Here is a 14,040-nt window from a genome sequence, read left to right as displayed (position 1 = left end):
AAGGGGCCTCGAGAATCTAATCTAAAATGGAGCATCCCTCATTGTGACAATTCACCCAGGAATTGACACTTTACTGCCAGAAATTTTCTGGAAGTTTTTTAAATTGCCTTGCAAAACGTCCATAGAAATCTAGACAGCTTGAAGTCCAGTTCATCAGGCAGTGATTTGACTTCATTTGCATTTCATGCATTTGCATATTCATTCATGCCCTAACATGATTTAAACATGATGTATGCTTTGTATGCGTTTGTGTTTCCCCCACCGATGTAGTGCATGTTGCATTATGTCCCATCAGGTGTACATGTATTTTTCACTTGCATCATTTGCATACATAGTTTCATGGCCATATCATTTTGCATACAGGTTCATTTATAAGTGCTCATCTTCAGTTTTAACACCATCGATCCAAAGTATTGCAGTCACTCTTTTTGAATATTTTCAATTTAATTGTAAATGATAGAATTGCTTTGAGTGATGCTGGGCGTGCCATTTTGATTGATAGGAAGTTTTGTGAGTCTTACACAGGCATGTTATCCGCAAGCATTTGCTGCTGTTTGCCGCAAGAGGCCATTTTTGCCGACTGTTTTTTGTTGTTGAGCTTGTTTGGTTGTAATAGACATTTCAACAATTTCTACTTTATTTAAAGTGGACAATGAATTGCGCATTATTTATCGCAACTTTCAGTTTGAAAGATTACTGCTATCAGAATGGCCAAACAGGATACAGTGAGTTTTGAAAATGAGATTGGCTTTTGCTTGCGTCGCAGAGAATGACCCAACCCAGACCACGCCCCGGGGCAGCACCAAACGCCTGGACCTGTCCAAGTACCAGCCCATGAGCACAGACCAAGCCAACAAGCGTGCCTCCATGACCAAGCGCCTGGACACCTCGCGGCTGTCCAAGTTTGAGGGTGGGGACAGCACGGACAGCGCCACGTGCACGCCGGTCAGAGTCACCCGCAACTTCACCATCAGCCCGGCCAGCAGAAAGTTCAATACAGAGGTAAGGAGATCCAGTTCTTGCATGAAATGGCCAACAGACTTGGTTGGCAGCGCTGCTTACGGTGCAGATCCACAGCAGCGCGCACTGCATTGCCGAGTATTAAGGGCCTACATCGCACAATTGCTGGGTGCCCGCAGCGAAGGCTGGTGCCAGTGGGGAAAAAGCGAAGCAGAGTTAGCATTACGAAACTCTTGCAGCAAACTGTGCTCAAGTTGGAATCTGTTCAACATTGGCAAATCAGTCATTGAATATTGGAGGTGACGCCACCAAATCACACTGTCATTCACTTTTGCGCCAAGTATGAGCACATTGTCCAGGCTTTCCCAACCAAATATTGCAGCCACTCATCAATACATGGAATGCAGGAGTCGGTCAAATGCATCGATCCCATTCGCTAGATGTCCGCCATCTCAAAAGCCCGGAAGCAAGTGAAGTGTCATGTTATGAACTTACCAACCATCAATGCACCAGTCAGAAATGGACTTTCTGGGGGATGAACGTCGAGGACGTATTCTGTGGATCGGTGGATATTTCCAGTACTGTTTGTTCAATGTGTAATGGGTGTCTTACTCCCAGGTCATTCCATCTGTATGGGCACAGAAGGCAAATACTTTAAAGACAGTTATCATCCACTGGTAGGACGGCTGTGATTTTCCCAGGGACTGAAAAATACCGGGTGACTGCCAATAAACCCTGTCTATGCCATTAGTTCCTCAGGTCTGCAACGCATGATTCAGAACAGGGGACCAGTGGCTATATGTCCCCTCCAAAGGACATATATGTAGCCCCTCCCCTCCCCATTTAGCTCAGACAGATGAAATGATACAGATATGGACCTGAAATATGTGGTGCGGTTTTCTCACCTCAGCAGACTTGTGAGACCTGCTCTACCATTCATCCAACTGTCTCAGATACTCTTGAGACATTCTTTCAACCTTTCTCCTTTAAAATACTATTCTTAGGATGCCTAAGCTACACGTACATCTCCCATTCATCCTTTACACCTGTGCGTACCTGGTCTTGTGTAGTACTTTTAGTAACGTCCTAGCCCTAAAGTGACGGTCCCCGTAGCTCCTGAAGCTCTCAATGTCAGTGACCATGTGGCCGTACCTTGGCCAACACCTACAAGTACATCTGTGTACAAGGAGAATCAAGTAAGTCGATTTCTTTGTTTACAGTCAGCCGGGACCATCCATTTCCATGTAAAGTTGTGTCTTCGAGAGATGGGGAGCTATACCCCTGGGCCTGTGCACTTGCACCCCCTCACTGGGGAGGAAGAGATTGTCTAGAATAACACCTGGGCACTATTGCTGCTGTGCTACCAGTGTCCCTGTGACCACCTCAGACGTTTGCTCACATTGTGGTTGTGCATGCTCCACGGCCACATGTACAACGTACATACTATACATGTAGGCCTACATGTACATGTACATGAAGTTAAAGTACTTATCATATAACTAAATAACTGAATATTCAATCAATTATCGAATATTTGAATACTATTTTCCAAATTTAAGTATTCAAATTCAAACTTCATCAAAAGGAAGGGAGAACTGTCTTTTGTCTTAAAGGAGAAAAATTGCAGTATGGAGGCTTGTTTCAAGCAGATTCAAATAAAAAGTGACAGAAATCTTACAATAATTCAAAAAGTAAATGCAGTAAATAATTTAAAAGGAATAGACATTTTCAACAGGGCAAGATTAATAATTATAATGTACATGTACAATTGTGTGCGTTATTACAACTGATTTTGTATATGGTTCATCAACAATCTGCCGGTTGGTACAACCAAATATTCAGATATTTGATGGGTTTTGGGTTTTTTTGTTTTCTATTCCATCCTTGTTTTCTCAGGCTGTACAGGTCAGGTTTTTCCACATGAGAAAAACTTGGTGCATAGGAAACTGTGGTATCCTTTATACCCATGTTTGTACATGCACGTGTATGTAAATATTTTCCAACCTGTTAGGAGCCGGACGCCTGTTAGACACGATAAATACTAAAAAAATGCATTGTTGGTAGTTTCCCTTGAATCTGTTTGTTGGTCTTGCACACAGCGGACTCATTTGTGCGAAGCTGGAAGGAAACGTGGTGTTCAGAGTGCATTGTCTCGTAAGGATACATTAAACCTTAAGACCCACAATCATGGTCCTTAAGTTCCTGAGTTGAAAGCCATGAACTCATGGCATGAGTGTGTTTTGTCACTAACCTCCCCATAACAAGTACATGTAGAGTGAGGATACCGAGGACTGTGTCCACCTTTTAAAGGGTCTGGCTTTCTGGAGGGACGCAGGAATTGCTCTGGTCTCCAGTCACTTGGGTATTGATTTGGATGGAACGACCCTGCAGTACAAAATTTTACACACTTTATGTTGGCGGAATTAAGTGCCATGAGTACATGTGCTAAAGTGTAATACAATTCCCGTACATGTTCACCAACTGACTAAAGAGCACTTGGTGCAAAAGTTCACTGCAAGTACATGTAGGTTTGTGTTGCTCTACCATATGTGAGATTTGGGAGACTTTCCCCTGTGTGGTAGCATAGCAGGACCAGTGTCCCTAACCACTGGAAGTGGTGTGCCCTTTGGAAAAGTCATAATGATGCACAGGCACAGATGGTGAAATACAAATAGAAAGTAGATACCGGTTCTTGGTATCAGCGGGTTTGCACATTAACGGCTTCACTTCTGTGTTTGAATCACAGCTACGCTGACTTCTTATAGATAATATTCAGTGAAGGTTGGTACATGTAGATTCAATGGGTACAATGTTGTTGGATTATCCTTTTAAAACCTGTCAGTACCCATTTGTCATTTACCGGTACATGTGATTTTGTTCTAGTCTTAAACTATCTTGAGCTGTCCTTGGGAACATGTCTTGATTACACATATGGCGATCACTGATTGAATAGATGATTTCCCATGTTTCAGGGTGCTTTCGTCAAGTTGTAGAATACTTGGCATAGTCATCTGGAATTGGTGATACGTCATCCATGGGTGTCAGAGTTGATCACTCATGTGATAATGCCAGACTTGTAGCTGCAGTCATTACAGATGGATCTTGCTGCTGTTGCTGTTGAACCATCAACCTCTAATGCAGGCCTTTTAATATCGAAAGACCTGACTCAGAATTACTGTTTCATTTTCCATTCTGTCTTATCAAATTTCTGAGGGATAGCTCCGTGTCCCCCCCCCTTTTACACCAACAGACCTGTAGCATGCAGATTTTTTCACTGACATTTAAGCCTTGGTCTGGTCATGGAGCTATGCAACACAAGCTCCATGGGCTGGTTTACGGTTGTGTGTTCATTGTGAAACCTCAAGCCTATTAATTCATTTCAAGTACATGTACATGTAGGTTGCGTGTACAGTGTATAGGAACTTGAAGTCTTCCAAGAGTACTGGTATTATGAACATTGTTTGGGGCCTCTCCAATTTTCCCTTCAAGTGCAACCTGCAGTGGGCCCCACAGGGAAGTTTTCAGTCCGAAAAAGGTACTTGGTAGCATTGTCCTTCCCAGTACATGGGCCTTTGTGAACAGAGAAAGGACCATGTGATTCAAAATTGTTGACTGTTTGTTTGCTGTTTAGCCCTGAGTGTTATGACACCAGGGGCTCAAGGTTTTCTACAATGTAACAGTACTAACACCATGGCTGTGTCAGGCCTTCTGCTTTGGGGAGGCCAGAAGAGGTCCAAGGATATTTGTACTGTTTATGTATTTAATGGCAAGTGTTTGGAACCTTGCACTAAATTGTCAGATCTGAGATCCCAGTTTGGACCAGATTTTGTAAAGGGAATGATGTCTGAAGAAATTCTGTTCTCATCACGAAGTATGCGAGCTCGCTTTGTACACGCAGATGCACATAAATCTACTTGGTTTTTGATCTGGATCAACACTTTGCAGACTAGGCCAAAATGTGCCATGTCAGGATTGCATCCGGCTATAGTCTTCCACAGCTATAATATCTGAGTTGTACACAATACAAGCTTTGTTGCTTTTGATCCTTTGCTTTCGCTCCTTTAATTTCCTTTCTTTTGTCTTGTCACTTCCCCATGACTAGTCAACTTGGGTTTCTCACTGATTGCTGGTACTGTTGTACATGTATCACAATGCAACAGTGGACCATACCTGAACACTAAAGTTCACGACCTTCAGGCGGGAACCTTCAGTGCATGTGATTGCAGAGGGGGGTCTTTGTGGCATGTCAGTGTCACTTATGAACAAGTACATACTTGTACATATGTACATGTACATGTAGGTGTACCCCCACACAGTTGTGGCCACATGGGTGGCCACAGTTGTTTTCTTTATCAGATTTTCTGTCTCCTTTGGGAAGCAGGAACTTCCCCAATCCTCAACGATCAGTTTTTCCTGTGTTTATTTCCCGTTAAGTGATAAGGCCTCGTTACAGTTTCCCTTTTTGGGATGCGTTTAATACTGAACCTGGCTTATGCATTAAAATTCCCTCCTCAATTACCGATCCTTCAAGTACCATTTACAAGTATTTACATGTACATGTACACGGACATAAGTTCTGCTAACCACATGCCCCCCAAGCCCTCATCAATAATTGTCCCCTCCCCCTTTAAGATAATGTGGTGGATGTAGTTGAATGAAGGCATTGTGGTAAGGCCATATTTGGTAGTGGGCAGTATCATTATGTAGGAGGGGTGTTCTTTTTTTGCCAGCATGCACAGCAGATACATCATTTGAGCACAGTGCTTTCTGTGGCCAGAAGGTGCTAATGCATGCAGTCTTATCGGTGTTTGCCTTGCATTCACAAATTCAATTTCTAGAACTAAGTGGTGATTTTGTAAGATCCACGTGTATCCATTTCCATGGTCCGTTTGCTTTTTTGTTAATATTTGCCAACTCAATCACCGTCATGTAGATGCTGAAAGTGATGTGCACTTTTCCCATTATGTGTGTTGGCCACCGTCAGGTGACATCAATTAACCACGCCCAAATTTCAAAGGTCGTTTTATTCACTTGTGTCAACACATAATTCTTCAAACAGTGGCACTTCTATAAACAGTACGTCATTACATGCACCAACAAATTGTAACGAGCAATTATCATTGAGGAAGAAAAGGGGACTTTGAATAAAATGATGATTTGCTGCCTATGTAGAGATAGATAAATGCACATGTTCATGTTCATCTAAAATTAATGTTCAAGTCTTTACTAAGACTATGATGCAGTTTTGAGAGGTCTTCAGGTCTGTCAACGTCAGTGTTGTAAATTTCTGGAGAAAAAAGTACACTTTTTCGCTGGTGATTGACGCCCCCAACACACACTCATTTTTAACTTGATATTTTTCCCCCATTTAAACCTACGTACAGTTTAATTAAGCACAGAGATGTGCATGTTGTGTCCTTCCCCCCCCCACCACATCCACCCACCCACTTTTGCAAATGGCTCTAATGTGGAGTTTGACCATTCCATATATCCAAAGACAACGTCCTTTTTTTCCCGTAAACTTGCCTAGCTGGTGTTCAAGGCCTCTGGCCCACAGCAACATTCGTACCTGGCTCCAATCTCATGGTGCTGCTTAGCGCAGAATTCTTTGCTTACGATCTCCATTCTGCAGTAACCGCCCTAGCGGAAAAACATTTCACTAATTACCTTTTAAGCACAGAATCCTTAGTTACAGGATGTATGCATGCTCACAAGCCAAAATTCCTCGCCAACCTGTGAAATTCGTTCGCTGTAAGCACAGAATTTTCTGCTACGGTAAGCACCGATTTTTCGCTTGCGGTAAGCAGCGGCATGAAATTGGGTCCTGTGGTGCATTCGTGATGGATTTGTGCTTGTAGCATACCTACATGTACATAATACTGTGTCATGATTCCCCAATGTACAGAAAAATAATTTGCCTGATGTACACGTAATCATGGAGTTATGGTATGGTACCATTAGCAGAACCTGCTTGTTGACGGTAACAAGCAAGTTTTCCGGTTTGCCAATGACATTTTCGATAGAATAATTGGAACCATACCGTGGAAGATTGCAATGCCTCTAAACATGCACATTGTGCATATCTACACATCGGTTAGTCCTCCAGCTTAGGCATTCCTACATTGCTTACTCATCCATTCACAGAAATTGAAATGATTTATTCATGGGCCAGCCAGTCACACAATTTGGCAGGCATACTTGGCCAAACCCTTGAGAATCACATGTTCCCCTTGGTTTTTGATTGTGCTTTCACTGGACAAAAGTGTTCCCGGTGAAAGTCCTGAAATGCTGATGTCAATTCTATGGCTTTTGTACTTGTTTGTTCTTCCACAGTACTCATAAGTTGACACTGAGGCTATTAGCAGTCCCCAAGTCAAGTTGAACAACAAAAGCCTCCCCACCGCTCTTGCTAACACCCCGGTGGTTTAGAATGGACCGTTCCAAGGCTTTCCCCTGTGTGGTAGCATAGCAGGACCAGTGTCCCTAACCACTGGAAGTGGTGTGCCCTGTAGGAAAAAGTCATAATAATGCATAGGCACAGATGGTGAAATACCAATAGGAAGTAGATACCGGCTCGTGGTATCAGCGGGTTTGCACATTAGCGGCTTCACTTCAGTCATTGTCAGTTTGGTCTTCCGAATAACCACCCAGATTGCCCAGTGTTCTGGAGAGCCGGGAATTTACGACCAGCGTCATTTTCTCACCATTACTTTGGCTGGAGAGTTGTCATTCTGCGGTCTTTGACAGGCAGACTAGATTCATGAGGCTGAAGGTACATACATGTCCATTGTACACTAGGCTACCTACAGAAAATCTCGGTATTTATGCACGTTATGAGCCATTTTAATTACCAATTTGTGTTCCTTCGTGAAAATACAATGCATGCAGACCGACGTCAGTCAGCTGGATGTGAGTTTGCTGGACCCATGGCTGGACAGACTTGACTCCAGTGGGAACATTGGGGAGAAAATTACCTCCATGCTTTATTGTGGGCTCAGTGTAATAAAACTGAAAGCAGCCGTTAAGTCCTCTCTCTTTCTTCCTTGACATCCCGGTTCATGTAGATTTTCTTGTGTTCTAAATCAAAACTGGCCAGTTAGAGACAGCTGCTACTCTGTGCATGGAGATTAACTCGGGCACAAGGTGTACTGGGCTGTTTGGAAGGTACCGGTACCCTGTATATTTTTGGGGGTCAAGATCCAATGAAATAATTCTGAAAGACTGTATGATTCATTCTAATTTTACCTCGCAAACAGCAGGGACAGCACAAGCTCATTGTTTTGATACATGGCTCAGTTTGACCTTCTGATGACAATGGACATAATGCAGGAGGACTGCAGTGTTGACAGGTCTTAGTGATGTCATTGTGTGTGATCTGTTCTAATGGCCTGTCAGCCAAATCAGCTGAGGAACATATTCACCACTTCTGAGTCACTTGGTTGGGTTGGATCGCATCCAAATTCAGTATGTTTCACTCGTTTCCGAGTACCAGTGTACATGGAATTCAGCGGGAGCATTTTGTGACATCATAATCCAGTTTAATACATACATGTACATGTGTCGAAACCTACATGTATGTGCATTATGTACATTACATTTACACGTACATGTACCTTCCAAACTGCAGCTGTCAAAACTCGGTGTTTTATCATTGTTCCCTAATGAGAGCCTTTGTTGAATGCTATCTAAGGAAATTGCTGCTGCCTATGATGCACTGGCGACACGTGAGTGACAGCACGGTCGTGTCGCACAGTGCTGGGTGACGAGTCTGTCTGGACTCCAGTCCGCAGTCACTGATTGATGTCACCCTTCTGACTCCTCTTATCTGACGTCAGTAATCTGAAAAAAAAAAATACCCCAAGGCTGCAGGCTTAGCAGCACAGTGAGCAGACCAATTCCACACTCTCAATACAATCAATTTTGGCCCACTTCAAATTGGTGTCAATTACATGAGGGCTGTATCTTGGTCTCGGTGTAGACTGTGGTGATGGTTTATGGCAAAACTGCTCAGAGATTTAATAGAAAGTAGGTTTGCGGTAGCACCATGGACGTCGAGTACCACTGGTTCTTTTCAGAGCCGCAAATACTCACAAAAGAGATACGTCCATGGTGCTGCCGCAAACCTACTTTCTATTATACCTCTTCACCATGCAAACCTTCAAGACTTATCTCGCTCAGAGATTTAATTTGTATTGGGACGAAGTACGTACATGTAGCACTCTGTCAAATCCTGCCTACCAGAGTTGGTGTGACCAATGGATGGCCACATTTCTGACTGTAGGACTCACTGCCATCGCTTGAGTAGACTAAAGTACCTAAAAGACCACTGCAAAGCGGCATCTTGTAAATGCGTAGTGAAGAGAATAAGTGATTACTGACTCTTGTGCCCATTCCCAAAAATGGAGCAGATTGAAATACAAATGGACTGTGCATGCAATTCATGAGGAAGTACATGTAGAGAAAGTGATTTGAATTACAGGTAGCACTGACCTTTGAAACGAATTGATCCTGGAATATGATACCAGGTTTCAGTGCGCTTTTCCTGATCATGAAGGGACAATTTGTTTTCAGTATATTCACCATATGGCAAAACAATTTTTGGAACTGAAGTTGAAAGCGAGGCTCTGTAATTGTCTGCTTTTTCTTTCATTTTTGCAATTCACCCAAAGAGAGATGAAATTTTTAGGGTCCTTTTTTTTAACAGTGTAATACATGTACATGTGCAATTTTTTTCCCATGGTTACAGTGAGGAAGAATTTTTGTTACTAAGGCAACCAGAGTTTGGCAAAGAAACATCCACCACAGAACCGGCACTCTTATCTGGATGATAACTGGCAGGTTATGCGTACAGTTCACGCACTTCCACCCAGCAACAGGTCCCGAGTTCCTGATCCTTTACCCACCAGGCAGTCTATCCAGTCTGCAGCATAGCAGCATCAACAAGCAGCATCACTGTGGGTGTTGCCCCTGCTCCCTGAACTCTGACCTGTGATCTTTTGCGGGCATTCTGTGGGCCAACTTGACATTCCAAACCATCACTCGGCTTACACATCCTCAGCCTTGACTCCAGTATTCAACTGACTCGTCTTTGGAATGCTTGTCATATTTCCTACAATTGACGGCCTCACTGTCAACAGTAGGAGACATCTTTTCAAGTCTATTCGGAGTTAAAAACAGTTCTGTATTTGTTTTGTCGGCGTATATTTTTGTAACCGTGAAGAAGTTTGTACAACTTTCGAGGACTAAGAGTACAGTTTGCTGTTCCCGTTCCAGTGGAATTTTGAATAATCTTTTAAACTTTCACTGAAGACCCAACGCCATTAGTACTTATTAAACATGTCGGAGAATTACGATTGCGAGGCACCAGCTGCCGATGTAGCAGCCGAGACAACCGGCGAGACAGTCGAGCAGCTGTCTGAGATGCAGGCACAGGAGACTCCCGCTCAAGAGACCCTGGCGAAGGAAACCCCGGTGAAGGAGATCCCCGAAAAGAGCCAGAACGGCCGTCCGAAATGGGTGAGTTTCCATATCCCCCAAGTCTTTAATCCCCCTTCTTTCGTCGCCTACATGTACGTGGACTTTATTCCTGTATAATTTCAGTCTCATGGTCCCAGCCTACGTACATGGACTCACAAAGAGATTGTATCCTTGCATGGTGCTATTGCAAGCTTTCCACCTCAGTACATGTACTGCAGTAACTAGCAAGCCTGCCCGTGTACATGTATGTAACATACTGTATATATACATGTACATGTATATTTATGCATACATGTACGTTTCACCAATGACGGTTCTGTGCAAATAGCACCATGATGCAAGCTGTACATGCACTGTCGTAATTTCTTCATGTTCTTGCTGCTGGTTAGGATCCACATTTGGATGAGTGTGAGTACAGGTTTTTGCCTGCTCAGGAATGTCAGGCACACCAGGCTTTTCCCCCCTTTGCCAACTGATTTCCTCATCGCGGCCTTTTGTCGAAAGTGTTACATAATCTTTGCGTATGGGGTATGCTGCTTTGACTTTGCTCTGTATGTGCATTTTAATATTTTTTTCAGACTTTCCCAGTTTAAGCCTGGGATTTTTAACTGATGTTTTTTCAGCCCTCGAAACTCCAGACTGTGTTTACAAAAACTATAACCTGTGACGTGCAATAAACTTGCCAGGGATCACATCACGCCGGTCAGGCTTCCATTCCAGGGATGATTGTTCATCAATCTTTTTCAGATATCTGTGCGCCAGAAAGAATTTGCCAATGCAGCCAACCTCATTGGGGACTTTTTTTTATCACGCATCAGAGGGCATGTTTGAGTGCGAACCATAGTTGATGGCTTTTTGACCAATTGTGCACTGCTGACACAGTAAAGTCATACTCCAAAGACCATAACCCAGCCAGTTCATAAAATGTCATTGTCACTCACATTTTGCCATGGGCTGCAACTCTCATTAATATTCATGGTCAGTGACGTCTCATACAATTCAGTTGTTCCAGCCGTACTGATAAATTAGTGGCTATTGATGGCCAGCGATGCGACCCTGCTTCAGGGTTAGTGGTTCACAATAATCGACTTGATGGTCGAAGCCAATCGTCATCCATTTGGGTGACACTGGTGAGATATCTGTAGTTGCCCAGAAATTGTCAACAAGGTTATTGACATCCCGTTACTTCCTGCCGAATTAAACCGGAGCGGTCAGCGCTTAAACCATCCCACTATTGAGTTTTCTGGCTAGTACCCCACTGGTTGATTCAGATCCTGGAGATGGTGGATGCCGTCAGGGGCCAACAGAGGTGTTTTCACCAACTGTGGTTAAAGATTTCTCGGAAACAGGAGGATGTGGACATGGATACCTCTTCAGTTTAGGGTATTGCATTCTGCATGTTAGGGTGTTGTGCTCACAGTGGTTTTCCAAAGTCTACCAGCATGTGGGAAGCCCACGGTATCATCAGTCCACCCAAGATGTTTTTAGTGGTCAGGATGTTTTTACTATTTGCACACCAAAGGACGTGGGTTCGAATCCCACTGTTGTACGGTGTGGTAGATTTCTTGAACTCTGTTCTTTCTGCATGTACGTTGTGGGCCTTGTAATGTTATTAGAAAGTGTATGTTCATGTATATCAGAGGCCTGTATCCACCAAAGGTGGTTTCAGTGATCTAGTTGTCTTTTGTACTTGTAAACAAGAGGACGTGGGTTTGAATCCTCCCTTGTGTCCTGTGATAGAATTTCAGGAATTATGGCCTCCATGCACATGTGTACATTTTTGCACTTGTTTTGTATATGTTATTCAAAAGTACAGATTCATTGGAGACCAGTCTATCCACTAGAGATGGTCTTTAGCAGTCAAGATGCCTGTATTACATGTAATTAACAGGAATATGTGGATTCACCGGCGGTGGAACGATTTTCTAGGGGGGGGTTGTTAGACCATCAGGCATCAGCAAGGAATAGGTCAATCCATTGAGCCATACCCAATTTCATGTAAAGGACCCGCAAAAAGTGGGAGGGGGGCTTGGTCCCAGCAGTCGAAATGGGGGGACCACTGGCTCCCTGACCCCTCCCCCCCCCGGTTCTGCTGCCAGTGTGAGGATTCGAATCCTACTCTTGTTTGCAGGAGTTTATATAATGGCCTGCATTTAATACACACTGGTAGTGGTCAACGGAGAAGTCGGGTTTGACTGTACCATGTACATTAGGGTGTAGTGAATTTCAAAAAGTTTGAATTTAAGTTCTGAATAAGCTGGAATATATTCTAGCGCTACTTGAGACCTACCATACTGAAAAAAAATTTCAAAAAACTTTGCCCAGCCTACACGTATGTTGCATGTACATGTACACCTTGGCCTGTTGATCTTGAGATTATGCTTTACATTGTCAGTGAAGAAACCTTGGTAGATGTACATGTATATATCTGTATATACCCAACATCTCCTTTAATATATTGGCCGTTTGTACTGCGCATTGGGTTGTGCCCACGCTGACTGTTCTTGGTTGGCATGGTACGGACTTTCAACAAGTTGGCAACCATTTATACAAAAAAATATTTAATCCCCTGCCCTGAACCCTGGAACCTCTTCCTTTTTTCTCTCTGTGCCAAACAAACTCGGAGCAAAGGGAAGCACTTTTTGTGTGTGACCGTTATTGAAGTTATGTTTAGCGCCACTGTTTGCACAGATATTAATCAAAGATTTACATGTACATGTACAGTACGTGCAACTTTCAAGGGGATACAAAAAAAAATGACTGAAAGAAAAATGGGTTAGAAATAATAGGTTTGAAATTTAAACAGGTCTTGTTACCCAGAAACTGTTGAGGGTCCCACATGCAGCTTAGCTGTAACTTTTAAAAAAAAGATATACAATGTTGCTGCATTTGCAAGACTTCGACCTTTATACATGTCATGCATGTGGGCCTGTATCTTGTCTTGTCTATCAGATATCTTTGTCCACATGGACATGAGTTCAGTGTACCGTACATGTACATTTCGTAAGCATTCTGAATCAAATGAAACCTACATGTACATGTACACGGCAAGTTTACAGCCAAGACTTACACATACGTAGGTGTACATGCACATGCACCGGCTCGAGCACCACTTCTGTCATAACAAAGTCTGATATATGCCCATTTTTTGGCGTTAATCCAACCTTCAAAAAATTTAGAAACATGTAATTTTGCCAAGTTTTTGTATACCTCCGCAAAGTGCAATATGTACTTTACGCCGGGCCGGAAAGGCTACAGTATAGTTGAAATTTCATGAGACTGATGAGAACATTTATTATTACTACAAAACATTTTCTGTGGAGTGATCTGACTCGATGGGTTATTTTTGGTCATTTGATGTTCTCTCACTCATGTATTATTAACTTGCTAATACTTTCCTGAGACATTTCATTATAATCAAATCCAAAATAGTTTATCAAAAATCTTGTCACATATTGCAATTCATTTGATGTTTTGAAATAGGGCCTACCTTACTCTTACTTTTCTTGTAATTGATTTATAATGTCAGCTAACAGGAATGCGGCTCATATTTCCATGAGTGTAATTCAAGTCTATACTGTAATTTTTCTCACTTCTGGCTTC

General features: G+C 42.9%; 1 protein-coding gene across 9 annotated transcripts in view; it reads left to right on the top strand.

The window, feature by feature from the left end:
* LOC110982353 (uncharacterized) overlaps positions 1-14,040 on the top strand; it is an 85,988-nt gene that overhangs the window by 38,197 nt on the left and 33,751 nt on the right. For 7 of the 9 annotated variants that reach the window (XM_022240696.2, XM_022240697.2, XM_087131333.1 and 4 more), the window contains one exon: positions 767-1,002. The exons of 1 other annotated variant lie outside the window; for it this stretch is intronic. In XM_022240696.2, coding sequence (XP_022096388.2) covers positions 767-1,002 — 236 coding nt within the window. Of the gene's footprint in view, positions 1-766; positions 1,003-7,455; positions 7,733-9,706; positions 10,477-14,040 lie in introns of those variants that run through there. One more of the 9 variants, XM_022240699.2, reaches the window with a different exon arrangement.

The sequence above is a fragment of the Acanthaster planci genome, linkage group LG21 (genome assembly GCF_054643075.1).
Source record: "Acanthaster planci isolate LZ-2023a linkage group LG21, COTS_SCS, whole genome shotgun sequence".
Taxonomy (NCBI): domain Eukaryota; kingdom Metazoa; phylum Echinodermata; class Asteroidea; order Valvatida; family Acanthasteridae; genus Acanthaster; species Acanthaster planci.
The sequence above is the reverse complement of the archived record's forward strand: the minus strand, read 5'-3'. Positions and strand labels throughout refer to the sequence as shown.